Source organism: Leishmania major, chromosome 35, assembly GCF_000002725.2.
Source record: "Leishmania major strain Friedlin complete genome, chromosome 35".
Lineage (NCBI taxonomy): Eukaryota > Euglenozoa > Kinetoplastea > Trypanosomatida > Trypanosomatidae > Leishmania > Leishmania major.
In genome coordinates this window covers 638433-665172 of record NC_007284.2, presented here as the reverse complement: position 1 = coordinate 665172, position 26740 = coordinate 638433, and the positions used below count along the sequence as shown (strand labels likewise).

Sequence of the window (26740 nt, the reverse complement as noted above, 5' to 3'; positions counted from 1 at the left end):
ACCTCAGTCACGACGTTTGATGGCATTCTTATTCTCATCACCTCCTCCTGGCGAAAGAGTGCTGCTCTCTTGTATTGGGGGCGCGTGGTCGCTCTCTTTTCCTCCTCCTTGTATTCTGGCATAGTGCTCGCTGTTTTTTTTTTTTTTACGATCTTCTCTGTGCGCTCAATTCAGTCCCGCCCCCCCCCCCGACTAGCCACCGGGCGAAAGCCATGAGGAATAAGGGAAGGGGTAAACGCAGTCCTCTCGTAGAAGTTATCGAAAAACATACCGCGCGATTCCGTAAGAGCACAGCACCAAAGTCAGCTTTCCCTCCCCCTACCTGTGTTGACGTCCAACACGTCTGGTGACGTCACTCACCGCAGGTCGAAAAATGGGATGGAGCTCTCTATGCAGTGCTTACTCTTTTCTGTTCCCCCTTTCCTCTCTCCCTCATCTTGCATTCTTGAGAAAAGGAAATATTCGCAATACATATATGTATATATATATATATATGCGTGCTCCCTCTCTCTTCCTCACGCACACACACACACACACAAACCATCATCTCCACACGCTCTTTCTGTGTAACGCGACTGTTCACTGCTCTCTCTCTCTCTCTCTCTGTATCTATGCCTGTGTTGGTGTATTCTTTTCCTTCTCTGCCTACCTCGCATCACTGACAAGGCGCTCGTGTCCGCCACGCTCCTTCGTGCACGGTTTCACTCTTTCGCCATCCGACCCGCCCCTTCGCCCCGAGACGAGCGGCGCGGATAAAATCAACGAAAAGGGACGAAAACGAACATTTTCTCGACACCTCTGCAAACTGAGCAGCGGATGCGCACTCGTGAACGGGAAACATTTCTTTGTAAGTAATAAGCAGGATAGCATGCCCTTGTCTCTCTCGGAAGGCATGAAGCGCCGTCGCGAGGAGCACCAACTCGCCATGCAGCTGCAGTGTGATGGCCAGCCCCTTCATCGATGCTCCCGCACTGATGCGTGGTCATTTGAGATCAGTGGCGGCCTCTCGTATGCAGCCGACCATGGTGGACGCGCAGACGCGGAGAGGGCGCGAACAGACGACTACATACGCGTACCGTCGTCCCCGTCATCGTCGTCGATAAGGGGAATCCATGAAAGCAGCATCACCACCAGCACGGACTGCCACCTCTGCCCCTACGCCGCATCAGCGCACCGCCTTAGTGCCACGGCGGCTCTCTCTTCCGCAAAGTTATCGCCGTGGTGTCGGCTGTCTCGGAGCGCGCACAATGACAGCAAGATGACGCTCACGCTTCGTTCAATCCGTGTCTCGGTTGTGCGTGGAGACAGCGGCCGTCAGTGCTCATTCCTCATCCAGCCAACGTTTGCGTACACCTGGCACCGCCGCAACACATCTAACGACAGCGTTGACGGGGCGCAGGCAGGGATTGAGCTGCAGGAGACTGTGAGGTGCCGAGTCAGCTCATCCGCTGTGACCCGAAGCAACAGCGCGACCGTCGGGTCAGCGACGGCCAAAAGCAGAACCGCGTCCTCCACCTCGGGCTCGACAACGGCGCCGGGCGCGGCTACGACGGTCAGTCTCTTTGAAAGGTCTCCGGGCCATCTCTGCCGCAACGAGGAGGTGTCGAGCTCGGCTCTAAGGTCTGACGTATCCGGCGACGTCTTTGGGGACGGCTACACGTACGAAGCAACACAGATTTCGCGCTGTCGCTCTATCCCGATGTGCTTGGCAGGGCTAGAGGAGAGCGCCAGCAGCCTGGGCAACTGCAGCGCTGCCCTCTTCGTCGACTGCCTCATCAAGTGCGCGCAGGATGAAGCGGCCGTCGCCTTGGATGACCGCCATGGATGGGTGCACCTCTATCACGGGCGCCATATCGCGACAGAGGTTGGGCGTACGCGCCTTTTGACGGACGTCTTAGCGCTTGGCTACTTTGGCGCCGCATCTGCTGGCCCAATGCCGTCGTGCAGCGAGCCGCCATCGCTGACCATATGCGTGTTCCGAAAATGCTGAGCGTCGCCGGAACGCCGGCTCATTCAAGTGTGCACCCGTATAGGTCCATGTGTGTGCGTGTGCCCCCCTGGGCACTTCCGTGCTTACACATACAGCTACGCAAGCAAAGAAGACATCGGGCTTTTGAGAGGGCAAGACGAGGCAACGCGCGGCCTGGAACGAAGATGTACATGAGCGAGCACGCATCTTCCAGGATGAGTGCCGTAGCGTGGTGGACCGCCCCCTCCTCTCCTCCACCCTTTACCCTCCACCCTCTGCGATGACAGAGACACGCCACATCATCAGATGCGCATATGTGTCTACATGTGTATTTGTGTGTGTGTGTGTGTACTGAAGCCCCGACCCCTCACCACCACGGCCTTCACCTTCACTTTTTCTCTCCCTTTATGTTCATTCTCACGCGCGCACACACGCACACACCTGTGCCCCCTCCCCCTTCCTTCCTTTCGTTCGCACTCACTTGACGTGCTGGGCGCTGGGGTGATTGGGCTAGCCGCAACAGACGCAGCACCGGCACCAGCAGCCCTCCAACGCGAGCACTGGACAATCACCTGCGTCGCACTCACGTTTCCGTTGTTGCCTTCCGTGCAGAACAAACGAACGCGGCTTTACTGCTCGCGCTTTGTGTAAAGGTGTGTCTGCGTACATGTCTGTGCCCTCCCCCTTTCCTAAATTGCGGAGACGCACCAGAGAGAGAAAGAGCTGAGCAAGAGGGTGGTGCCGACAGTGAAGACGGTAGGAAAAGAAACAGAGCCTTGTGCACGATGCAGCCGGGCTCACCTGTTCTGGCTGGTCGACGACGCCGCTACCGCCACACCTCTGCCGGCGCCATGTTCTCCCCCTGTGCCGCTCACTGCTTCCTGCGTGCTATCCTGCTCCTCGTTTGTCTGTTTCTACTTTGCGCCGCTGCCCAAGGCGGTGCAGCCGCGCAGCACGTATCCGCTTCCGCGGGGACCGCGGCTTCGGCCGAAGGAACTGAGGGACGCACCGATCTTTCTGCACGGGCGAACGCATCGGCGGCGCAGCGGTACGTCAAAGAGGAGCACTCATCTTGCCCAGCTCTTCCCTTCTCCTTTTATGTCGCCGCAGCCATGGGCATGTGGTCGCGGATCGACCGTCTGGCCAGCTGTCCCTCCACCGGATTCAGCACGGTCCTCGACGACATCAGGCTCTCGCGCGAGGCTCGCACGTCCGGCGGCGCACTGTTATCGGAACTTTGGCGCCGCGCTCGAGGCATCCGCGAGGAGAGTCTGTTCTATGAAAACGCAGCAGAGTTCATAGCGCTCGAGACGGAAATCAAGCGGTTTGTACGCGCCAACCACACTCTCGGCATGCACCCACCCCATTACGGTGACGTCTTGAGCAGCGTTGCCGACATTCTTGGCCTCAACCTCACGGCGGACCTCCTGCCTCCGCACGGCGACGGTCCACTGCCGATCATGGCGGACGGGCCGGGAATGGAAAGCGTAGACCACGAATGCGAGAGCGATCCTAACTGCCTGCGACGTGGCGCCCTCAATACGTACCGGAGGCATGCAAATCGCACACTTGAAGCGTCGCCGCACCTCATCGTCAGTGATGCCACGTTTGAGCAGGCGATGGCGTACTACCAGAAGAACCTTGTCCCTTCCATCGTTGTGCGGGCTTACGATCTCATGTCCGGCCCTTCGAACTCCTTCGAGCACGATCTTGCTGGCTTTCTGCGCACCGTCCAGCAAATGTGGGACGCCGCGACGCGTGAGGTAGAGCGGGAGGAGGAAGACGCAGCAGCTAAAGATGAGACGGTGGCCTTGAGAGGCGCGAATATCACCGATTCGAGCAAGGGTAGGAGTGCATCGCCATCGCTATCGAAGCCATTTCTGCCCTTTATCAAGGTGACCGACTTCACAGGGCCGCCGATGTTGAGCCGCGCCCACTCTCTCTTCCACGACCGCCCTGAGCCACCGTTGCGCGGCAGCGGCAGCACGCGCCAGCGACCCCTTCATCGTGTGCTGCCCGCAGCCATTGTGTACCACACCAGCCCCAGCTGCGCGAGTTGCGAGGTGTACGATCGCGCCTTCGACCTGCTTCCCAGTCTTTTCAAGGGCCTGTGCAGTCGCCCACATGTTAGCATGGTCAGCTGCAGCCCGCTTACGCTCTTCCTGCGCACCACGCAAATCAGCGCCTTCGATCTGGTGCCCTCAATGGACATATATGCGCGGCTGGTGTACTCGCGAGAAGCGGTGCTGCGGACAGCCGACGCAAGCGGTTTTTTCTTCTCCGGCGGCAGCGCCGATGCGGTCGACGATGATGATGCGGCGGACGACGCGCGCTTCTACAGTCTCAAGTCCAAATACGGGTCACATCGGCACGGTATCGAGCGCGAGGTGCTGCCGCGGGACCAGTTCACACCGAATTATGTTTCTCTCCGTCAAATATCCGACGGGACGAGCGTCGAGGAGGTGCTGACGAGCATGTTCGCCGAACTGGTCGAGCACGGAGTTGTGCAGTTTGCATTCATTGGCAAGTCGCAGCTGAACCGCATTTTGAAGAAAAACCAAGAGGTGCTGGAGAAACTGGAGCAGCGTCGGCGTGAGAAGGAAGGGAATGCGAAAAACGGCACCGACGCAGGTGCCGCGTCATCGCCGCCGACGCCAAACCCGGAGGTGGATCCGGAGTACCAGAAGGTCGTCACGTTCCACGATTTGGCCGCGGAGCTGGTGTCCTCCTACATCAAGTCGCACTTCGGCGACGTGACCCCCTCCATGACTAACCAGGTATGGCCTCGCCCCAGTGCGTGGCCCACCGCCTCCTCCTGGTGGCTGCTGTCGTGGCTGATCAACGCCGTTGCTGCGTTGTGGGATGGCGTTTGGTTTGAGCTGGAGCGTCCCCTAGTCCCCATACTTTTCATGCTTGTGTTCACCGCTCAACTGTTGTGGAATCGCGTCGAGCAGGTGACCTACTGGTGATGCACAACCACTGCGACTGAGCAGGAGCAACAGCGAAGGAAGAAAGCGTGCGAGACAGGCGATATGCAACACAGCAAAAGAGCGATCGGAGGTGCGACGGCAAAGGAACGATTTTCTGGATAGCGCGCGAGAGAGAGAAAGAGTGCTGGCAGCGATGTGCTACGTTTCGCGTGGGCATGTTCAGCGCTGAGCGTGTCTGTCTACGTCGGCGCGTGTATGTGAACTTCTCCTCAGTTGTGTTTTCGCCTCTTTCCCCTCCGTTTTTTTCTATTCGGGTCGAATTCCATCACCCTGCAGACACACGCATTTATGTCAGTCCACAAATCGTAAGCGCGTAGCAGCCTCGTGTTTTGTGAACCTTCTGGACCAGCAGCCTTCTCTGCCTGCGCAGACTCACTCCACTCCTTTGCATGCACCCCTTCCCCCGGCTTGAGGCGATGCATGGGTGTTCTCTACATGTGTTTGAGAGAGTGCTTTACTGTAGAGGAGTGAGGAAACCATCCAAAGGGATGGGGGAGGGGGAGGGGCAGGCGGAGGAGGGACGTGGGAAGGGTTCAGCACATGGTGCTCACATAGGGCACTGCTTCGTCCTCAAGCCGGCAGGTGACTTAGATGCGGTGCGCACGAAGAGAGCACTACGCTCCAGATATGCATGTATGTGTATGTTTGTGTGTGTGTGTGTGTGTGTGTGTGTGTGTGTACGTGTGCGTGTATCGAACGCGACGGCCGCTGCGCGTACCTCATCCTTTGGTGCTTGTTTGCTTTGGCGCTCCTCCTCCTTCGTCCTTCCTTCGCATGTCGCTGGGCCAGTATCCTGTGCGGGGGCTGTTTCGCCGCTTCGTGACGCGCGTGTCAATACACTCGCATGCATGCACGCGCGTGTTGCTCTGTTACCCCGCCCCCTTTTTTCCGCGTCTTTTCTTCGCCCTTCTGCATTTTCTTCACGCCATGCGCACTACCTGGGCTCATGCTCACGATGTCTGCACATGTGTACGCTGGCTTCCTCATACTGGTCTCTCCTCACCCCACGACCACCCTCACGTCAAGTAAACAACGACACATAGCAAAACGCAAGATGTGTTCGCGGAATGGGTGGCACGCAAGCAGGCAGGCGGATCTTCGCACCAACCGTTGGGGGCCTTGACAGGCCGAGTCAAGTCCGGTTTGACTCCTGTTGAATGGCGGAATGAACACTTTCTTCTTGTCAACGTGCTCATGCCACCACGAGCACGTCCACAAACGCATACACGCATACACAACCGCAGCGCACATACCTCTGCTGTACCACGGCTGCGTGCTGGTCCTCTAGGACGAAATCATCTGCCGCTGAATCGGGCCACGCGCCTAGCGGGTTCTTGATTGGCCTTCATCGTTCTGTCCTCGGTTACGTGCTGTGCGATGGGCGCGAGATGGGCCTGGTTGCATCGCACGCTCTGATCCGGGTGGGACGTGCTCAGGGTCCTGCTGGAGGGCAGAAAGCGGTGGCGTCTGGCGTGCATGTAACAGGGTGTTGCCCAGGTGCATGCCGGATGAGTTTAGGGAGAAAGTTGACCGGCCGCAGGCCAGGGCCCGCTGAGACCCCCTGCACACCCTGCCCGTATGCCATGCCTCTCCCTCCGTTGCCTCAAGCCGTGGCATTCCATAGTCTGCTCCGAAGACTCGTCACATTCGGGTCTGGAGGGCACGGTGGTGCCATTCGGGGGTGCTCTCGTCATGCCTCCGGCATCTGTGCCGCATCAGCCCATCTGGTCGGATGTAGAGGGGATGCCGCGTGCTTGGCACACAGGCGCTGTGCGGCTGATTCGCATTGGATCTCTGCACGCCTCTCTCGCCCATCGCTCGTACTCCGCTGACCTCTGGATGCTTTGGTTGGGTGCGAAACGCCATGCTGGCTGTGCATGGCAGCGCGTGCGCACAGTGATCACACTAGTGGATCTTGGGGCGTGTTTCAGGGGCGGCGTTGCTGACTGGAGGGCGTGGCTGGACGGCCTGCGCGCATGTGCCGCGACAGGTGGGATGCGCCGCCGTTAGTCTGTGGCAGCGGGTGCACTTTGCCTTCTCCGGAGCCCGCGCGCCTTTGACGGGAGTGGGTGTTTCAATATTCTTTGTATCGTCAAAACGATACCCAGTGAGCAGGCCCAGACCTGCGTGTCGACACCAAGAGTCCACCAGCCGCTCCGTGGACCAAGCTGCAGGCTCCTCGACTTCCCCACAAAGAGTGGGCACTCGACCCTGAGATGCCACGCACTGAGGCTGCCGGCATCATCAGAGGTGAAATGTACATGTTCAGCTAACGAAGCAAAAAAACAAAAAAGATGCGCGCTTTATATCCCCATCTCAAACCACGTGTCACGCGTCTTTCCCCACACCCACCCACACACGCACGCGCACGCTCGCACACACGTGCACGTGTATTCCAAGGTGCATTGCTGTTTTTTGTTTTTCGACTAGAAATGAACAGCGCCTCATCACAGGTGTCTCCTGTAGCGAGGGGTGCACACTACATGCGCCGCGAGCGCTTTGAAATTGATCAGTACGTGCGCGTTCGTGTGACCGACACGCGCTACTCCATCGGCGTTGTTACAGATATCGACGAGGATCAAGATCGGGCAACGGTAGAGACGCGAAATGGGTATGAGGTGACGGTGCCGACATCAGCACTCCGGCGGGCCTTCCTGCTGGTGCTGGACCTGAATGGGGTTCTCGTCGCCCGCGGTAGAGGCAGCTTCATCCTGCGCCCGAATGTGTCTGACTTCCTCAAGTTCGTCTTCTCCAATTTCGTCGTGGCGGTGTGGACAAGCGGCCTTCAGCGGTCGTCGAACCCCATCATTGACCACGTCTTTGGCAACTACCGCGACCTGCTGCTGTTCATGCTCTTTCGCGATGCGTGTGTGCCTAAGCCGTCGGCGGAGAATCCGTACGGGACGGAGAAGAACTTGCAGGTTATTTTCGACCGATATCCGCATAGTTTTCATAGCGTGAATACGATCATCATCGATGATTCACCAGACAAGTGCTCCCACCCCGACATTGCACTGTGTCCCATCCCGTTCAAGGATCCGGTCGCACAGATGCAGGACGAGGGGTTGCTGCAAACGATGGAGGTGTTGAAGGAGGTGCTGCTGCTGGACTCCGGCGTACCGCTGATTCTCGCTGCTGAGCGAAGACTTGAGCAGCTGGCCAAGCAGCAGCAGCAGCAGGATCACCCTAGTGGAGAGGAGAAGACGCAGGAACAGGCGCCGTCAAAAGTCTCGACGCCAACTGCGGCAGCGTCGGCGTCGGCGACTGCGTCAGCAGGGCCTGTGGTGAGGGCGTCGGTCTTTGGCAGCCACGAAGCCCCTTCGGATATGGAAGAGGTGGAACTATGGAAGACGCGCCTGTGCTGCGACCAACTTCAAGGGAAGTGTCTGCGTGGTGACCAGTGCCCCTTCAGCCATGATGCTGATGATGGCCGGCCCTGCTCTCGCAAGAGCGGCTGCCGGCAGCACGGCAGTCGGTGGCCAAAGACGCGTGAAGAGGTGCAGCTGGAGGAGCAGCGCAGAGAGGCACGCAATGCGATGCGTCAGCGCTACGAGAAGACGCAACAACAGCGCGAAGCCCACATCCGTCAGCCGCAAAAGCCACCTCGGCAGAGCAACCGTGCGAACAACCGTCGCCGTGGCGGCGCTGACGACGGCGCGGAGTGGGCAACGGAGACGATCGGGTGTAGTCACACCGGCGACCCGATGTACGACAACATGATCGACCAGCAACGGCGACAAAGCGCACCGGCTGCCAAAGCGACGGCAGCGACGTTGCCGATGGGCGCGTCCGGTGCAGCCTTGCGGAATGCGCGCGGCGGCTCATCCGCGACGAATGCCGCTGCTCCGCCGCAAGCCCAACCCCACAGCAGCCAAGCGAGTAGCTCCATGTTGCTCTTTTTCCAAACAGCGGCGTCAAGCAGTGCGGCAGCGCCGCCGTTAGTGCCTTTCAGTACGCGGCCCATTGCACCAGTAGTATCTGTCACGGACATGAACACGCTGCCTCGACAGCAGCAGCAACAACCAACATCCACTGACTCGGCACGCGATAATGCGTCCTCGCGAAGAGCCAACAACAGCAATGACCATCAACACCAACGCGGGGGAGGCGCTCGACAGCAACAGCAGCGACGGCAGGCAGCACGACCATCGCAGCAACCCATCCACATAACCGGGGAACAGGGCGACTCTACGGCCGTGGTGAATCAACTGCAGGCGCTCATGGGGCAGCGCTAAGGGGGTGAGGGGAAGAGCAACACGAAGAAACACGCAAGGTTGAGGTGAGCGCGATAAGCAGCTCTCATCAGACAGGCGCAGCTGTACTGCGGGCAATCCAGGATTGCGAGAGAAAGAAGGGTGGTGAAGCATGCCGTATAGCCGACACGGGTGACAGGATGGCCAACGGGAAAAGAGGAGTCTGCAGTGTGGTCGCGAAAGGGCAGAAGGGGGTGGACTGCAGTGCAATCACGAAAGCGGCCGCACGAGTGGGAAGCAGGAAGCAGTGGCGGCAGGATAAAAAGGGACGGAGGGAGGGAATAAAAGCCGTCTTGGCTCTCGTGTGTCTTTGGCCTTTTTTGGTTCTTCATTTGTGTGTGTGTGTGTGTGTGTGTGTTTGCCCAATTCACTATCCCTCCGCTGCTGCCGTCGCTCTCTTCTCTTTCTGTTTCTTCGCTCGGTTTTTGTTGTTGTTTTCTGTTCTGAGCTCCTTTGGTATCCGCACCTTCCTCTCTTGTCTCCACTCTCTTGCCGCATCACTACGCCCTTCACCCCTCTCGGATCCCCTTCACCTTGCTGCATTTTTCATGAGCTGCGGCGCTGAGTGTGTGTGTGCCTCTCTCTCTGCTCCTTCGTTTTGTTGTTCCGTCTACCTCCTTCCTACTACCCACCCTAGCGCTCCGGGGTGTTATCGCCGGGTTCAGCTGCTCGTGTGCGCCAATTGTGTGTGTGTGTGTGTGTGTGTTTCGTTCTCCTTGCTTCATCTTGAACGCGTGCGAGCGCAGCTGGGGCGAGAGATGGAAGTGAGGCCTAGTATGGTGTGGTCTCGTAGATTTGTATGCGCAGCGGTCGACTGCGGCTGTTTAGGTGGACAATATGCTGCACTCTCTTATATCGACACTCTTCTGCCATCTCTCTCTCTCTCATGGTCCCTGTTCCTTTCCTCGTCTCTCACTCTGCTCAGGCACCTCCCTGGCACGTGACAACACTCCAGCCGGCAATAACGGCAGTTGTTCTGTTTCTCCCGCTGGGGGTGGGGCGGGGGGAGGGGGCTCCCCTTAGAGAGCCGAAAGAGCACAGGTGATTCGTGCGCATGTTTGTGTAGCATATCATGTCTTCTGCTCATCTCATCTCTCCCCCCCCTCCCCAACCTTTTCTCTATGTGCGTGTGCGTGTGTCTGTGTCTCTCTCGTAACTTAGTTGATTCTTTCGCTTCATATATAACACGACACCAACGTCGTATTTTCCTTTTCATCGCTTCATCTCAAAATTCACCGCCCCAGCCCTCTTGTGTGTTGCCTTGCGTTCGCACATTCGCACGCATAAGTGTCCGTCAGCATGTGCTACGAGACAATGAGCCTTCCCCCTCCCTCTTCCGCCCCCTAACTCACCCTCTCTTCCCGCTTGGCTGCACCGACGCGTGAAGGGTGCTCAAGCTGTGCGCCAGCCCCCTCTCTCTCGCGCTCTTGAGTGCGCGCTCACGCTACGGCTACTACGTGTGCTTCCGCATCTACATGAGTGTCTAAAGCTGCACATGTGTGTGTTTGTGTGTTCGGGTGTGCTGGGTTTGCGTGGACAGTGTGTGTGCGTGTGTGTAGGTGCATGCACTGCGCCAGCCTTACACCTCCCTCCCTCTCTTCGTTTTCCTTTGTCCTTTTCGTTATTTTGTTTTGTTTTCAGCTTGTTTTCTCCCTTCCTGCGCTCAGCCTTCGTGTTCTTCTTACCCCTCCCCCTAAAGGAACAGAAGCACGAGAGGATAAACCCCCCTTTCACCCCACCCCACCCCGCCCACCACAGAGCAGACACATGCTGTTGGGACATGCGTGCTCACCCCACCCGCCAACTGTGCGCGCACAGATGACGCAGAAAAGACCCGCACTTACACACACACACACACGCACCCCCCCCGCGCATCTCCCACTCATCGACCACCAACCCAGTGGACCACGCGCAAAATGTGCAGTATGTTTGGATGAAGCGCTACACTGTTCTTGGCGGCGTTCATGCCTCCTTCTTCACCTTGCCCGTCGGAGTACAGCCGCTTCCGCTCCTTTACAGGGTGAAGTATCTCGCTACGCGCCGCGCTGTGGTCATTCTGTGTGGAAGTCGGAGAGGGGCGCGCGCGCCGGTGAAGCTGTGCCTGTCTATGTCTGTCCTATGTGTGTGTGTATATATGTATGTGTTGGAGGAACTCCATCAAGCCAGCCGTAAGACGACATATATTGATATAAAGGAAAATGTAGCTTCCAATAGACAGACACCAAGAACATACAAACAAACGCGAGCGCGCTCATCGCAACATGCGTGAGCGCGTCAAAGACACGAAAAAGAAAGAAAAACTATAACAAGCTAAACCTTCACCGAAGCTGATGGAATGGGGAGCAGAGGAACGGGCAGGCAGGGGGGCGTGCAGATGTGCGAACGTGTATGTATGTGTCTGTCTGTCTATGCGTGTGTGTATCTCTATGTATGGCACTACTCGCACCCTTTTTTTTTTGCTTCCTCTCCCATTCTTTTGTTTGTCTGTTCACCTGTTCTCTCACCCCCCTCCCCCCTCCCTCCCTTCATCCCTCCCCCCATCGCATGTTTCGGTGGGATGTGCGTTGTTGTTTCCCTTCTTGGTTGTTGCTCTTGTTTGCTTTTTTTCTGCGCCTGTCACTTCATTTTTTGTGTGTGAGCACCTGTTTTGTTATTGATTGCGTTACACACATACGGGACAAGAGAAACCGACGGCGACGCGAAAACACAGGGGTGATGCCGTGGCCGCGCTGCGAGTAGCGCAGCCAAGGGCAACCGCGCATGTGGAACACCCGCGAGTCGAGTGGGGTATGCATGTCGCACAGTGTCTCCACCGTGGGAATCGAAACCAGTTGATGGGCTGTTCACTGTTCCTTTCCGAGGTGCGCGAGCGTCATTACCGTCCGTCACATTCCTCTCCTTTCGCCTTTTGCCCCTACGCCGATGGTGCGTCCAGCGGCCCCCTCTCTCTCTCCTCCTCCTCCTCCTCCTTCACACACATGCGTGTCTTCGCGCCGGCACTCTTTGTTACATTAGGAGGACCTCATCTCAGAAACAAAAGAACAAGATTGAAGGCGCGAAAGCAGCGGTACAGTCCAGACAGTAGCAGCAGCAGCCAGGCACTCACGCAGCCCAACAGGTAAAAGGGCGCCAGATACCAGCGCGTGCAAACTACGCAGTCATGTATGCAACTAACTGTCGCGTTGCTGCACGCCGATGTAGTGTTGTGTTGGTGCTATGCGCCGTCCTTTTCACGGCGTGCGGGCTGTGCCTCGTCGTAGAGCCGCCCAAGCATGCGGCGGAAGGTATGCGCAGCAGATGTAGTAGCCAGCTCACAGAGCGAGTGCGATGGCTATAGACGTCAGGACCACCCACTCCACCCGTTTTGCGGTGTCGAGTTCGCAGAGAGCTACACGGTTGCGATCGCTACCACGATGCCCCTGTAAAATCTCCCACCCATGACGCACATTGGGCAGCTGTACGTGGACAGGGCAGCCGATGCTGCTCGTGTGGATCAGGTATACCGTGGGCAGCGCACCTCCCTCCTCTTAGGCAACCACCACCTGCGCGGCTTTTTCTTCTTCGACGCATCGAGTGGTGCTGCCGCTGTGCAGGCAGGCGATGGCAAGGACAACGATGACGAGGGCCCTCGTCAGCGCTGCCATGTCTTCTACCTGTCACACAAGGTCGCACCATTCTGCGTGCCGCGGCGCTACACCGCGTCCTCGCGCGAGTCAGTGGTTCACGGCGTTCTTGTGGCCCGCTTTAGTGGCATGGAACGGTACGATCACACACCACTGGTGGAGCAGAGCTTCTACGTACTGAACTCGACGGACGCGGACGCGGACGCGGCGGTGCCAAGGGGGCAACTCCGTGGCGGGTAGAGCTAAGCGCGCGTCCAGGCCTCGAGCCGAGTAAGATCACCGAGGCCCCCTACGAGCCGCCGAAGGGGCGCTTTTTCGGCCACCCCATCTTCGATGAACTCACCCTTTCCACCGGGCAGGAGAGCCACTTGCAGTTGTGGGAACCCGCATACGATCTGCTCACGACGGATTTCTACAACTAGTACCCCACGAAGTTGAGGTCAGATATTTTCGCGGTGCCACCACAGTGCACAGGGGTGGCTTTGCAAGGGCACGAGCACCGGCAGCGGCGCCGCTGAAGAAGCGAGCGCATCGGCGCTCGACGGAACGGCCTCATTGGCTTTAACAGAACCGCTGCTCACGTTGGCGACGATCGAGCTCTTTCTTCTTCCGTGGCACGTCTTGCAGAACGCATCCGTGGGGTGGCATGCGTGTTCCTGCCCCACCCCTGTCACCTTTGTCGAACACGCCGGCAACGTTTTGAAGTTTAGATGAGAGAGAAGGTCCATCCGCTAACCTGGCGCGCGTCCACGCATATATGGCATCGCCACCTCTCCATCTCCCTCCCTCCCACTCTTCAGTGCTTCTCCTTTACGATGCGGCTGCGGCTGCACATTACAACTCTCGGTCGGGGCACGACGATCTCGTGGAATTCGTCGGGTAGAAGGAAGCGGAAGAGGAAGAACTTGGGTTGCCTTAACCACCACTAATCCCTTCTGCTTCGTTGCTTTCCGATCAGCCTTCATTGCCGATCCTAGACTCGCTTCTTGCGTTGCTTGTTTGCCGTTTCTTTTCTATTTTCTTTCTCTCTTTGTTGGGGTTGCGGATCGCAATCTTTCACCACGGGGCTCTCCGAGTGCTGGGGCTGCCCCTCATCAACGGGTGCGTGTATTTGTGGGGTATGTCGGTACACAACCGTTTACCATCTCGCCATCACCACGTCCTTCACATGCACGCCTGCGCCACGCTCTCTTCATCCTGTGTCCTTTCTCATACGTTGTTCGAAAGCAAACATAATAATCAAGCGCTGTCGTGTCTGCCTCCTTTCTTTTTGGTTGTTGGCTTTCTCGCCGCTCTCCAGACTTCGTACCTCTCGCCCCCCCCTTCCCCTCCCCCTCCCATCATATCACATCCCCACTTGCCCATATCTCAGCCTTCTGCACGCAAGGGTTCTAGAGATATCAGCAGCCAAGACGACAACGAGCGCATCTGCTTCGATGCACCACCTACGCGGAGAGCGAAACAACGCGCACGGTGGACCTGCGTGAATAGCACGAAGGTGTGCCCATGTACGCAGCCGAACAGTGTACGTCGCAGTGCTCATGTCTCCTCCTCCTCCCCCCCCTATCTCCTCCCCCTCCTTTCTCTCGCCTTGGTGGCGAACTTGCGCGTGTGAAGACCTTTGGAAGAAGGGGGAGATGAGCGGCAAGCGGTCAGTGTCGACGTAAGTGCCGATGTGCTCTCCGTGGCCGCTCATCAGTTTCGGCTCTTTCCCTTTCTTTTCTGCTTCCCCCCCCCACCGCACTGTCTGCCGCCGCCATCCATTTTTCCTGCATGCATTGATTATTCACGCGCACACGTGTGTCCGCACACACACACACATTTATTGGTGCGGATGGAGAGGCCACCCTCGCGCAGACGTGCTCCTTTTGTGTGCACATCATGACGGCATGTGAAATGGGAACACCTTGTGCCGCGGTTGTTGATAACCTTCCCACCCCACACCTCTTCACTGCCCCTCTCTCTCTCTCTGACGACACGTCCTCTTGCATTCCAGACTTTCCGGGTATAAACACACGTGTTCGCGCGCTCGTGCCCATTGACGCAGTGCTCTGCTTCAACGAGGGGCACTGTCAGAGCGGGCAGCCTTCACACGCTGCGGGCCACCACAGTGCACTGTCGCACAGATGCAGATGCTGCAGTGGCAGCGACCACTTGCGTCGCAGCAGACCTCTTCCCCATACAGCCGTTTCACTTCGGACCCATGAAAGGCCCCATAGCCCCCATGATCCCCATCGCCATCGTGCACGTTTGCGAGTACTCAAGCTGCACTGAAAGGTGGCAGACACCATCGGCCTCTTCCTCCGAAGTTGCCGGCGCAGATGTGCTTCTGCAGGCCATGTCGCACCTGCTCGCATTCTACCCTCGACTCTCCGATCGGCTTGTACTGCTGCCCAGCGGCGGCGTCGGTGGTGGCGTTGGGCAGGGCAGCGCCGCAGTGCCGCTCGCATTCAGAATACCTCCGCGCTGTGCAATGCGAGCGGACGGCAAGGGTTGGGTCTCCGCCTTCGAGGCACTCGACGCGTTCCTGTGGCAAGGCGTGTATCAGTTAGGCTGAAGCGTTGGCGGCTGCGGTGACCCAGCCGCGAAGCGGCCAATCACGAACTACCTCACCCCCCCCCCTCCACGTGCGAGAACGCTTTCTGCCGACGCAGGCGGACGCGGACGCTCGCTTCCCCGTTGGCGGCCACGTTGCGATCACCAAAGCTGAGTCAGAGATACTGCGCTACGGTCAGCTTGACCAAGCTGCCGTGGCACTGCGCGCGCGGCGGTGGCTCGCTGCGCAACCGGACAGAACGCACATTCGAACCTACTTTTCGCTCAGCGTTTTTATGATGAACGCGTGGAAGAGGTTGGACATGCACGGCACAACCGTTTATGATGAGGCGCAGCCCGTGCTGGTGTAGACACCCTTTACCACCATCACCCTCCTCGATGGACTTGGATACATTCCATCCTGTCCTCCAACGTTCGCTACAGGGGTGGCCGGAGATGACGCCACCGAGGCGGCAAGCACGTGTGTGAATGCCTTTATGGTGTACCTGGCGCTAACAGTCTCGCATTGGGTCGTATCTCCGCTGATCCCTTTATCCCCCTATGTGTGTGCGCGAGCGTGTTGCTGCGCGCAGAAAGGTGGGCCGGCGTTGGAGTATCCTACTTCTGTTTCTATTTCTCTTCCTCAGTTCTACTCATCCGCTGCGCGTGGATGCCTGTGACGCATCCTTTGTGTGAATCGGGAGGTATATTGCGTCGCTTCACCCTATTCCCTGCGCGAAGCTGCACCGCTGTGCCACGAAACGCGCGTGCGCGAGCATGCGCGCTGACTCATTCATTATACAACGAGATGATTCGAGATGATACGCTGGCCTTCAGAACGCCTGTTTATCTCCCTCCTCTACAACAGCAGTGCGCAAGTGAAAGATCGTTTTCGACTATTTTCTTTCATGCGCGCACCTTTAGTGTTGTGTAGGCAGTGAGAGAAACCACCCTCCGAGTCGATGAAGCGTGCGGTCGCACGCCACGCACCGCATGTTTCACGCGTAGTCACATCCCCCTTTCCCGTGTCTTTCCCTTTAAACTCCCCCTTATGCGGACCCCTTGATGACATGGGGGGGGGAACGCCTCCCAGCGCGTGGTACGCCTCAGAGTCCAGCAACCCCACTCTCTGCGGGGAAGCCAAGCAGCCCCCTCCCTCCCTCTCTCCCCCCTATCCCCTGCCAAATGCTGAGCCACGTCTGGTGGTGGCGGGGTCAGGTCGTGGATGGTGTTGCGCCGGTGCGACCCAAGCGTATCGCAGCTGGCCGCTCGCTGCCCACTGGTGCGGGCAACCTGTGCGCCACCCCGAGGGGGATGCACCACGTGGCGACTGTCATGGGGGGGAGCGGCGGTGAGGCGGCCTGCGGGGCGGGTGGTTTGGCGGAGTTGGGGGGCGTGAGGGGGGGAGCTCTGCTCAGGCGGCCGGGCCGGCGCCGTTGCCGCAACGCATGTGTGCCCGCGGCTGCCCCGCACCACGCGGTGGGGGCCCGGCGGCGGGGCCGGGCAGCGTCGAGCCGAGCTCGTGCCCCATGGCAAGATCGACATGTTGAACAAAAACGTCCCTACCGTCTCGTCTGCTCCACTTGTATGCGATGACTTGACACACGTACATGTATACATACATATATATATATATATATGTGTGTGTGTATATGTACGTGTACGTGTACGCCTCCCCACGTTGTTATCCTGCCCTCTCCTCCTCGCATAGGATCGCATTCGGCTCTTAAAGCAACAGCAGGACAAGGTAAAAAGAACAATACAGTACAGAAAAAAGAGAGACAAGGAAAACACGTCGGGTCCCCCTTCACGTGATTCATTGCATTCCACTGTTATTTTCCTTTCAAACGACGCAATAAAACGCAACCGCTGCATACGAAACTACAAAAAAAAGAGGGTGCAAGTCTGCTGTTTTTCATTCAGTCTCATCGGCACCCACCCAACCAATATTCGAAGCCACCACCACCCGCCCCCGTTCATCATGGAGCACGTGCAGCAGTACAAGTTCTACAAGGAGAAGAAGATGAGCATTGTGCTCGCCCCCTTCTCCGGTGGCCAACCGCACGGTGGGGTAGAGCTAGGTCCTGACTACCTCCTCAAACAGGGACTGCAGCAGGACATGGAGAAGCTTGGATGGAATACAAGGCTGGAGAGGGTGTTCGACGGCAAGGCTGTTGAGGCTCGCAAGGCGAACGATAATGGCGACAGGATCGGTCGCGTCAAGCGCCCGAGGCTGACGGCGGAGTGCACGGAGAAGATCTACAAGTGTGTGCGCAGGGTGGCCGAGCAGGGCCGCTTTCCTCTCACTATCGGCGGCGATCACTCCATCGCCCTCGGCACGGTGGCCGGCGTGTTGTCCGTGTACCCGGATGCTGGCGTGATTTGGGTGGACGCCCACGCGGACATCAACACCATGTCTGGTACGGTCTCCGGCAACTTGCACGGCTGCCCCCTATCGATCCTGCTGGGGCTTGATCGCGAAAACATTCCCGAGTGCTTTTCGTGGGTACCGCAGGTGCTGAAGCCGAACAAGATCGCCTACATTGGTCTACGTGCTGTGGACGAGGAGGAAAAGAAGATCCTGCACGACCTGAACATTGCCGCCTTCAGCATGCATCACGTGGACCGCTACGGCATAAACAAGGTGGTGTCCATGGCGATCGAAGCCATCTCGCCGAAGGGCACGGAACCGGTGATGGTGTCATATGACGTCGACACGATCGACCCCCTCTACGTGCCGGCGACGGGCACTCCTGTGCGTGGCGGCCTCTCTTTCCGCGAGGCGTTGTTCTTGTGCGAGCTGATCGCCGAGTGCGGTCGTCTTGTCGCTCTGGACGTGGTTGAGTGCAACCCGCTCCTCGCCGCTACAGAATCACACGTGAAAGACACCATTTCCGTCGGCTGCGCAATCGCACGCTGCATGATGGGAGAGACACTTCTTTACACCCCGCGTAAGGACGCCAAGCTGTAGATGTGTGTGTGTGTGCGCGCGCACTACCTTCAAGCGTGTCTGTCAGTGCGTATGTATGTATGTGACGAAACGGCCTCATTTTTAGCTGTGCGTTCCTTTCTGTTTTTTTGTTTTGTGCTTGCTTTCAACGATCCGTCCTCCTTTTCGTCAACACTTTCTCTCTCTCCCCCCCCAGTCTTTGTTGTTGTTGTTCTTGTTCTTTCTTCTACGTGTTTTTCGAATCCCTCGTCCCCGAACACACACATACAGATACACAGAAAACGAACGAAAACACAAACGCACATGCGCATGTGTTCCTCCCAAGACGTTGAACGATCGCTCGCGCGCGCATCTGTGCACACCCATATATATTCCCCTTTTGCCTCAATCTTTCTATCTCGGTTCATGTCTGGATTTGGTCGAGGAGCAGTGTCCAGGGGGTGTAAGCGCGCTCTGTGGGAACACGGAGCCAGGCGCACACGCACATACGCAACGTATCAGGGGAAGGGGGAAAGACGTGTCATGTGCAGTGGGTGATGTGATCAACATCGCCAAAGGCCTGCATCCTTCCCCGTCCCTTGTGTGTGTGTGTGTGTCGCATGCTAGCGGAAGTGAGTCAGCACGTGGAAAGCAACCCCAAAACGAGGTCAGCGGGTCAGAAGAAAAAGGAGATGAGGGATGGACAGGAGAGAACGCAAGGTGTGAGGTCGCTTCCACGACCACTATTGTTTTGCTGCTCCCGTTCACTCTCACGCTCCGTAGATCAGCCGCCGCTCCTCTCTCCTCTCTCTCTAGTTGTTGGTATTATGGCTACTTTGAAGAGTTATCAGCCGTTGATTCTCTTGTTGTTTTCTATGTTTTCGCTTTATTTTGGCTGTCTTCTGTTCCCACCCCCTTCTTTCTGCTACTTGATGTCGTGGTTCTACGTGATAAAGCTGTCCTCCCCTTCTCTGTCTCTTCCCACGCTAACCATGTCTTCGTCGCGCAAGGCAAACACTCATACAAAAGAGGTGAGAGCTTCGTGGGGAGAGCACACAGAGAGAAGGGGGAGACGCTTGAAGCGGCACACATGAGCAGGCGGCGCGCGCCTGTGTGCACCGTCTGTATCTGCATCATATGGATTGGCAGCAGTGGGGGATGTCCGAGGAGAAGGAAAAAGCGGATCGCAGGTATGACGAAAAACGGGAACTTTGTCGATCTCGGTGTTGATCTCTCCTCTCCTCTGACATCTCCCCACCCCACCCCACCTCATCTCTCTCTCTCTCTCTCTCCCTCCCGCCATCCTTTTTCTTTTACCCTCTCCTCATGCACGGCTAGAAAAAAAAAAAATTTAATAAAACGGATGGGGAAACCGGAGCGGAGCTCATCTTTAGCGCAACAGCGAGAAAAGCAAACAAGTGAAGATGCAGCCAAGCTCCTCAGCTGCCGATATCTGCCGCTCCTTTCTGACTTGCAGTTTTTTGGTCATGGTTGGTGCTTGCCTTATTTTTCTTTTACACTCAAGTGAGATCAGTCTTTACACTCCAAGTAGCATGCGCTCCTCACGCAGGGAAACGAAGACAAAGAAGCTCGCACGTAGACATGCACACACATATAAGTGTTAAACACGCATGGCTTCAAGTATTCCCTCGACCCCACCTTACCCTCTCCACCTCCCCTTTTTTTCACTCGTTGGCTTCAGCAAGCTGTGAAAAAAAAAAATAACAGAAAGAAATATAAGCGACACGCAAGTGGTAGGGATGAGAGTCAAGAACTGGAAATAAAAGAGAAAGCAGAAAAGAGAAACCTTACCCCCATCCCCGCTAGAGAAGTGCCGCGAGGACGTCATCGGAAGCGGTGATGCGGAGGTGAGAAGAAGCGGAGTCGTCAGAAAAGCAGGCGTGTGATGCTCTAGTGTACATCCCCTGTACCGACATGCGCGGTGGGGAGAGTGTCTGTTCAGGCGGCAAGGATGGAAGAAAGAGAGAGATGGCCCGTAGCGGGCACCTAAATGCACAAGACAAACAGTCTAAGAGGGAAAAAAAAGGTGGCGAATCAGGGGACATGAGCCCATATTGTAGAAACTTCGTCATGGTCCTTTTTTGGAGAGGGGGTGTTCCTCTGATTGCGCTGTGCCCCTCTTTTCTTTCGATTGTTTGTGTCTTTGTGGCCCTCTTGCAAAGCTGTCGTTGTTGCTGTTTGGTGATAATATCCTGTCGTCTGCTGGATATATACCCGCTTGCCTTCGTCTCTCTCTCTCTCTCTCTCTTTTATGTTCAGGTTTTCCTCAGCACACACTCGCAGTGGCAGGGCTCATCGTTTCGTCGCTTCCCATGCGTTCCCTTCTCGATCCCCACCACCGCGACTGTAGACGACGCAAAACTCCGAAAGGCTCTTCACCTCTTTCTTCACCGTTCTTCCACGGGCTTTCTGTTGCTATTATTGCTGTTGTCTGTTGCTGCAGCTCTTGCGGCTGAAGATGTGTCTGCGAATGTGCAACTAGGTGCGTCTTTGGCTTGCTCCTTTTTCGCTCTTGCGTCTGTACAGCATTGGTGCACCTTTTTGGAGTGCAATCACCCCCTCCTCTCTTCCCCGCTCTCCCTCGCTACCTGCACTGGCTCTCTCGACGACTCTTACTCATGCAGCTGCGGAGGAAGTATTCTCCATTTTTTTCCGTTTCGATCCCCCCCACCTTCTCCTCCCTTTGCTGTGGGTGGCAGCGCATAGAAACAGGAAGGGTAGTAGAGGAGGAACGGAGGCTGAGGAGGTGGCGCGAGAAGGAGCACACACACACACAGAGAGAGAGAGAGAGACGCTCGCTTTGTTTTCTGAGGGAACGCTTTTCAAGAATCCATACTCGCATGCGTGCACGTGCCTGATTTAGGCTCCACTGGGGTCTTCTCTCTTTTTCCCCTGTTTGGTTTTGTTTGTTTTACGTTGCTGTTTTTTAATTAAATGCCCAGCATTGATAGATGAAGGCACCTTTTCGACCCTCACAATGTGAGCGAATCGGTGCGAACCTCAGCCTCCGACCAAGCCCCGACTTTCCACCTGCGTCCACGCCGACGTCGTTCACCCCCCTTCAAGCACTTCCGCATCCACCCACGCACTCGCTATGGGCGTGCGCGGATGTGTTAAGCATCTATGAAAGTGTGATTCGCTTTCTTTTTTTTTTGTTTTCGCTTGTTTGCGTCTCTTAACAACGACGATTGCCTCTCTTTTCCTTAAAAGGTTAAAGGGAAGCAGCAGATGAGAGGGAAGATGGAGAGGAGTGGAGTCTGTTGCGTCAACTCGTGTCTTGTCCTAGGCGGGGATCTCTCGCTTCTGGGCAAGCGCAGATCTCCACACACACATGCGCGCACACTCCCTCCCCCCTCCTTCCCCTTCCTCCCTAAGGTTTTTCATTCGAATTTTTTTTTTTTGCTTCCCCCCCCCCTTTCTCTCTGGCGTCGTTCTCTGGCCCGGTGTTTCGCGCCTCCTCTTTCTTGACGTTTTTCCCCGTTTTTTGTAGGGGGTTATGTGTTTGTGTCCGCCTGACTGCCTGACCGTCTGCCTGTCTCGCTCTCTCTCTTTCTCGCCCACCCTCTGTGTATATATGTTCTTCCATTGCCGATACCTGTTCGGTGATTGGGGGGGAGGGGGTGCGTGGGCCTAGCCGCCACCCGACGGAACCAACGGAATGATAATTCGAAAAACGGGCATGTTTTTTTTTCTTTTTTCTTTTTGAGGGTGCGCAGAGGATGATGCGACGAACCAGCAGCACTGATGTAAAGCGTAGCGGAGGACGTGGGGAAGAGGGGCAGGGGATTCAACTCTCTTCGGCCCCCCTCCACTACGTCCTCTCTCCTGTGATGTCGTCCTCGGAAACGCACGCGCACGCAAGTGTCTCATGTGGCCAACGCAGCAAGTACGCGCCTGCGAGACTTATGCATTTTCGCTGCACGTGTGTGTAAGCACACGAAACGGCGTATCTGCGTCTAGTCGTTGCCGGCCTTGACATGCGCCAAGCCCAGCGAAAAGTGGACCAAGATGCCCATGAGAAAATTCAAGACAGCGAATATTTCCCCCGCGAAGCTTCGTCTGCCCTTATGTTGCCGTGAAGTTTGAAGACCCCCGCTCCACTGCTGAATGCGGTGGGGACGATTCTGCGGGTGTGCGTGCGTGACGGATCTACGAAAAGCACCACGACAACTGAGCATTGTCGAGCACCCCTAATCGAGTCTCCTCGGTCCCCACTCGCGTCTACCTTTCACTCAATGCCCCAAGCACCCACAGCTCTTTCCCTCTCTCGTTTGCCTGGTGGTGGCTCTGATATCTGCGGTGCACCATCGTTTCTACACATGCACACACACATACATGTCGCACTGCGTTGTCGCGGTAAGGCCCTTTTTTCCTTTACCTGGTGTTAGCCCGGGTACGCGCCGTGTCGGCAAGCAAGTCGGTTGATACGCACGACCCCCATGTAGAGTACGGCGTTCTGCTGGGACCCGCTGCGGCGGCGGCTGCAATGAACACTGAGTAGCATGCGCGGCCCGTGTCCAGGGATGCGTGCACAGAAATAGAGCAGCCCACAGCAAAAACGGCAACCCCCACAGCTGCTCTAAGGCGGCAGTAACGATTGGAGGTCGAACGTGCAGTGTTGCTTTTCGGTGCTCCACGTGAACAGTTTGTATCTTGCTTCAGCGACCTCTCCGCCCTGATGACATGGGAGGGGGAACGCCTCCCAGCGCGTGGTACGCCTCAGAGTCCAGCAACCCCACTCTCTGCGGGGAAGCCAAGCAGCCCCCTCCCTCCCTCTCTCCCCCCTATCCCCTGCCAAATGCTGAGCCACGTCTGGTGGTGGCGGGGTCAGGTCGTGGATGGTGTTGCGCCGGTGCGACCCAAGCGTATCGCAGCTGGCCGCTCGCTGCCCACTGGTGCGGGCAACCTGTGCGCCACCCCGAGGGGGACGCACCACGTGGCGACTGTCATGGGGGGGAGCGGCGGTGAGGCGGCCTGCGGGGCGGGTGGTTTGGCGGAGTTGGGGGGCGGGAGGGGGGGAGCTCTGCTCGGGCGGCCGGGCCGGCGCCGTTGCTGCAACGCATGTGTGCCCGCGGCTGCCCCGCACCACGCGGTGGGGGCCCGGCAGCGTCGCGCCGGGCTCGTGCCCTATCGCGCGGGGGCAGGGGCGCATTTCCCCGCCGTGGCCCTGGCGCCAGTGGCACCGTCCTGAGAAGGCGGCTGGAGGAAACCCCCCAGGGAACCGGCGGGGCCGGGTGGGGGGCCTGCGGCCGGCCAAGGCGAAACGGCGAGGGGAAGGAAGAGTAGCAGAGAGGCGCGCCGGAGCCCATTACCCGAAGGGGGCCGGGGGCGGCAAAACCGGTGCCGGGGAGCACGGCGGACAGCGACGGAAAGACGGGCTCCGTGGAGCGGCGTGCGCCCCGCACGCGCCCAGTGAGTTTGTGTTTGTTCTTTGAAAAGCAGTACAGGTGCCCTCGCGCTTTCAATTTCAGTGACTCAAGAAAACAGAGGCTTACCGCGATAGGAACAGCCTTCGTGCAATCGCTGTGTGCATGCGTGGTGGGCAGGTTGGTGTGTCGGGGAAACGTGCGCGCGCACCTGTTCCGACCCGCAGAGGCTGGAAGACGCGTTAGGAGAGGAAAAAGGACAGACACTGTCGTCGTATGAGGGAGTAACTCGCCCGAGTGAATGCACGCATCCATCACCAAAGTTATTCAGCATACGTTTTGGGCACCGCGTTGTCTCGGCGCCTCTTGGGTTACTCTTTTTTACTCGAGAGAATGAAGACAGCCAGAGACACAGACATGATGATGCACCTCGCGTATCCGTCGCACACGTGCCGCCTCATCGTCCTCACTTCGCAAGGGGAGCCGAAGAAGAGTCCGAAGAACACACATGCATGGCGAGCAGCGCAAGAGGAGCACACGCGATAAAAGATGAAACGAGAGAAAACAACAGCAGTCGAACGACGAGGAAAAGAAGGTGTGCGGGGGGAGGGGGAGGGGATCGAGGGGACCACGAAAGAACAAGTGGAAAGGCGTCGAGATGTCCGAGTGCCGCAAATACACATAAAGATCGGCAGTGGGGGTGTAGAGGCGGAAATAAATGAAAGGGGGGGGAGAGCTGTTGCACTCGAACTTCGCTTCCACACGGGAGGGGGATGCGAAAAAGAGGGCTACGGAAGACGCGCGCGCTCACTCTGGTGGGGCCGCAAGTGGAAAAGACAAGCAAGCATGGAACGCAGACACACACCAATAGAAAGGAGGTAGGTATAGTGGAAACAAGTAGCACCCTTCACTCTGTACGTGGGTGCTCTCTCAGATAAGCTGCTCGTCTCGCATCCATTGCTTCAGCGCCACGTACTCCTGCAAGCGGCAGTTGCCGTAGCAAATGTAGTCGAGCCCACTGCTCCCTTTGGCGAAGACGTCGTCGTTAGCGTTGTTGGTGCACACGTCGGGATTCGCGCACATCACGAAGGACCACAGCGACCAGCTCAGGTGCGAGCACATGGTGCCAATAAACACCTCCGTGAGCTCGTCACGGGTGATCGGGGTGGAGGCGTCACGAGCGGTGCCGGCGGGTGCCGCGGCCGCGAAGTACGCCTGAAGCCCTTTCAAGCAGATATGCCCGAGGTGCATCTCCGACGGCGCTGGCTCTGGCGGTGCCTCGCCGCCGTGTCGCTGGCGATGCTGTTCGTTCTTCTGCCATGTGGTGTAGATGAGCTCCTGGCAACGCGGGTACGTCATTGGGTGCCCCTTCCACTGCTCCCTGTACTCCTCTGGGGGAAAGGTGTAGTGGTACTTGATGAAGCCAGGCTCACCCGCGGCACCGCCGCGGGTGTAGTCGTAGTCGAGCTCGCAGATCGTGTTGCCAAGATCGAAGCAGCGGTAGTTCACGTCTGTGTATTCGAAGTCGATGAAGATGATGCCCTTCACGTCCACGAGGTTCCGGTGATGGCCCTTCCTGGACAGGAACTTGCGACTGAAGGCTGTGGACTGGTCAGAGGTCACCGGCATCACCTCGTCCTCTTCATCCTCGTCGTTAGCAGCCTGCCGGCGCATCTCCTTTGGCACCTTGCGCCACGCCAGGAGGATGTTGCCCGGGTTCAAGTCGTTGTGCGAGAAGACGAGCGGCACCGCCCGCTTCATGAGGAGCTTGCGCAGCAGCATCACCTCGGCACTAATGAAGGACACGAAGGAAGCGCGGTAGGACTCTAGAATGAGGTTGCTGGTGAGCCGCAGGAAGCGGAAGCATGTGCGCTCAAAGGAGGACGGGCACGCGTCTTCCATCAGCTTCTGGCTCGTGTTGTCAAGATAGTAGTCACTCTTTTTCGCCAGCACCACTTTCTTCAGGCGCTTCGATAAAACGTCGCAGTATGCTTCAGGGGTGGCGTATTCGCAGTGTGCGAGAGCCGGGTGCAGTAAGTGGCGGATCTTCTCGTTGTTGACGTTCTGCGGGAGAAAGGAGGCGTACGGCAGGCTGTGCATCTTTCGTACCAGCAACCACACCTCCGCCAGCAGGGTTGGGCTGCGAAGCAGCATATCCGTCGAGCACGTCGCGACGCCTTCCATGAACTCCTCGACACGGCCCCACTTGAAGGAGTGCAGAACGGCCGGACTCAGCCTCGCCCGGCTCATCTCGAGCATCGCCATCACGTCGCGGAATCGATCAATCGCCTCGCTGCCGCCACTGCCATACACGCGCAGCAGCACCGTCTTTCCGGGGAAGTCGGGGTGTGCTAGGCGGTACACGTGGTTGCTGTTGCCGCCCGACAGCTTCTCGACGTCCAGCTCGCCCAAAAGCAGCTGCGAAGCCTCCTTCGCGTTTTCCGCCACGTTAAGGCTGAACGGACGCTCAGCAGTGGCGGCAAGCGTCATGGGGGTGTCTCGCACCGCGTAGAACGTCTGCGGGTCGAAGAGGTGCAGCAGCGGCATCCAGTCCCCGATATGTGACATGTTCTTCTCATGTTCCGCGTTCACCTCTACCGACCTCTGGCGATGCTGCCGGGAACCCTCGATCTTCTGCACTGCCTTCTTGTGCAGCGAGTGACACAGCTTGTAGATCAAGTCGCGCGTCTCGGCGTCCTCCGTAACGCCGCCCAACTCCGACAAGTTGTCCGCCATGCTGTTGTACGTGGAGTGTGTGGTGGAGTCCCACGAGTCGTCGGACGCCAGCGACAGAGGGGCGCTCTGAGATTGCTCGCTCCTCAGCGACTTAACGTACTCGTACAGAGCAGAGCGCGGTGGCTCGCGCGTCGTGCGCGTGATCAGGTCGCGCATGTTAACATTGCGGAACAGATTTTCGGAATTGTCCACACTCATCATTGCGCCCTTTGCTGGCACGCGTGAGTGCCGAACACACGTTGGGTGTTGGGCGGCGAAGAGGGTGAGGGTCGAGAGGGGTAGCGATTGCAGGGTCACGCAGAGGAGGAGGCAAGTAGA

The 26740-nt window shown here is 57.6% G+C and overlaps 6 protein-coding genes across 6 annotated transcripts; 5 read left to right on the top strand and 1 right to left on the bottom strand.

Annotated features, from left to right (window-relative positions):
* Positions 1-925: 925 nt before the first annotated feature.
* Positions 926-1990, top strand: LMJF_35_1530 (conserved hypothetical protein; the record flags this gene model as incomplete). The annotated part of the gene is made up of 1 exon (XM_003722497.1): positions 926-1990. One exon carries the CDS (start codon positions 926-928, stop codon positions 1988-1990), a length of 1065 nt encoding a protein of 354 aa, XP_003722545.1.
* A 1091-nt stretch (positions 1991-3081) lies between these two features.
* On the top strand, positions 3082-4938 carry LMJF_35_1520 (conserved hypothetical protein; the record flags this gene model as incomplete). Its single annotated transcript, XM_003722496.1, has 1 exon — positions 3082-4938. One exon carries the CDS (start codon positions 3082-3084, stop codon positions 4936-4938), a length of 1857 nt encoding a protein of 618 aa, XP_003722544.1.
* A 2504-nt stretch (positions 4939-7442) lies between these two features.
* LMJF_35_1510 (conserved hypothetical protein) lies at positions 7443-9194 on the top strand (the record flags this gene model as incomplete). Its single annotated transcript, XM_003722495.1, has 1 exon — positions 7443-9194. One exon carries the CDS (start codon positions 7443-7445, stop codon positions 9192-9194), a length of 1752 nt encoding a protein of 583 aa, XP_003722543.1.
* Positions 9195-12649: 3455 nt separating this feature from the next.
* On the top strand, positions 12650-13075 carry LMJF_35_1490 (conserved hypothetical protein; the record flags this gene model as incomplete). Its single annotated transcript, XM_003722494.1, has 1 exon — positions 12650-13075. The coding sequence occupies one exon, from the start codon at positions 12650-12652 to the stop codon at positions 13073-13075; it is 426 nt and encodes a 141-aa protein (XP_003722542.1).
* A 4276-nt stretch (positions 13076-17351) lies between these two features.
* LMJF_35_1480 (arginase) lies at positions 17352-18341 on the top strand (the record flags this gene model as incomplete). The annotated part of the gene is made up of 1 exon (XM_003722493.1): positions 17352-18341. One exon carries the CDS (start codon positions 17352-17354, stop codon positions 18339-18341), a length of 990 nt encoding a protein of 329 aa, XP_003722541.1.
* A 6275-nt stretch (positions 18342-24616) lies between these two features.
* LMJF_35_1470 (putative choline/ethanolamine kinase) lies at positions 24617-26623 on the bottom strand (the record flags this gene model as incomplete). Its single annotated transcript, XM_003722492.1, has 1 exon — positions 24617-26623. The coding sequence occupies one exon, from the start codon at positions 26621-26623 to the stop codon at positions 24617-24619; it is 2007 nt and encodes a 668-aa protein (XP_003722540.1).
* Positions 26624-26740: the final 117 nt, after the last annotated feature.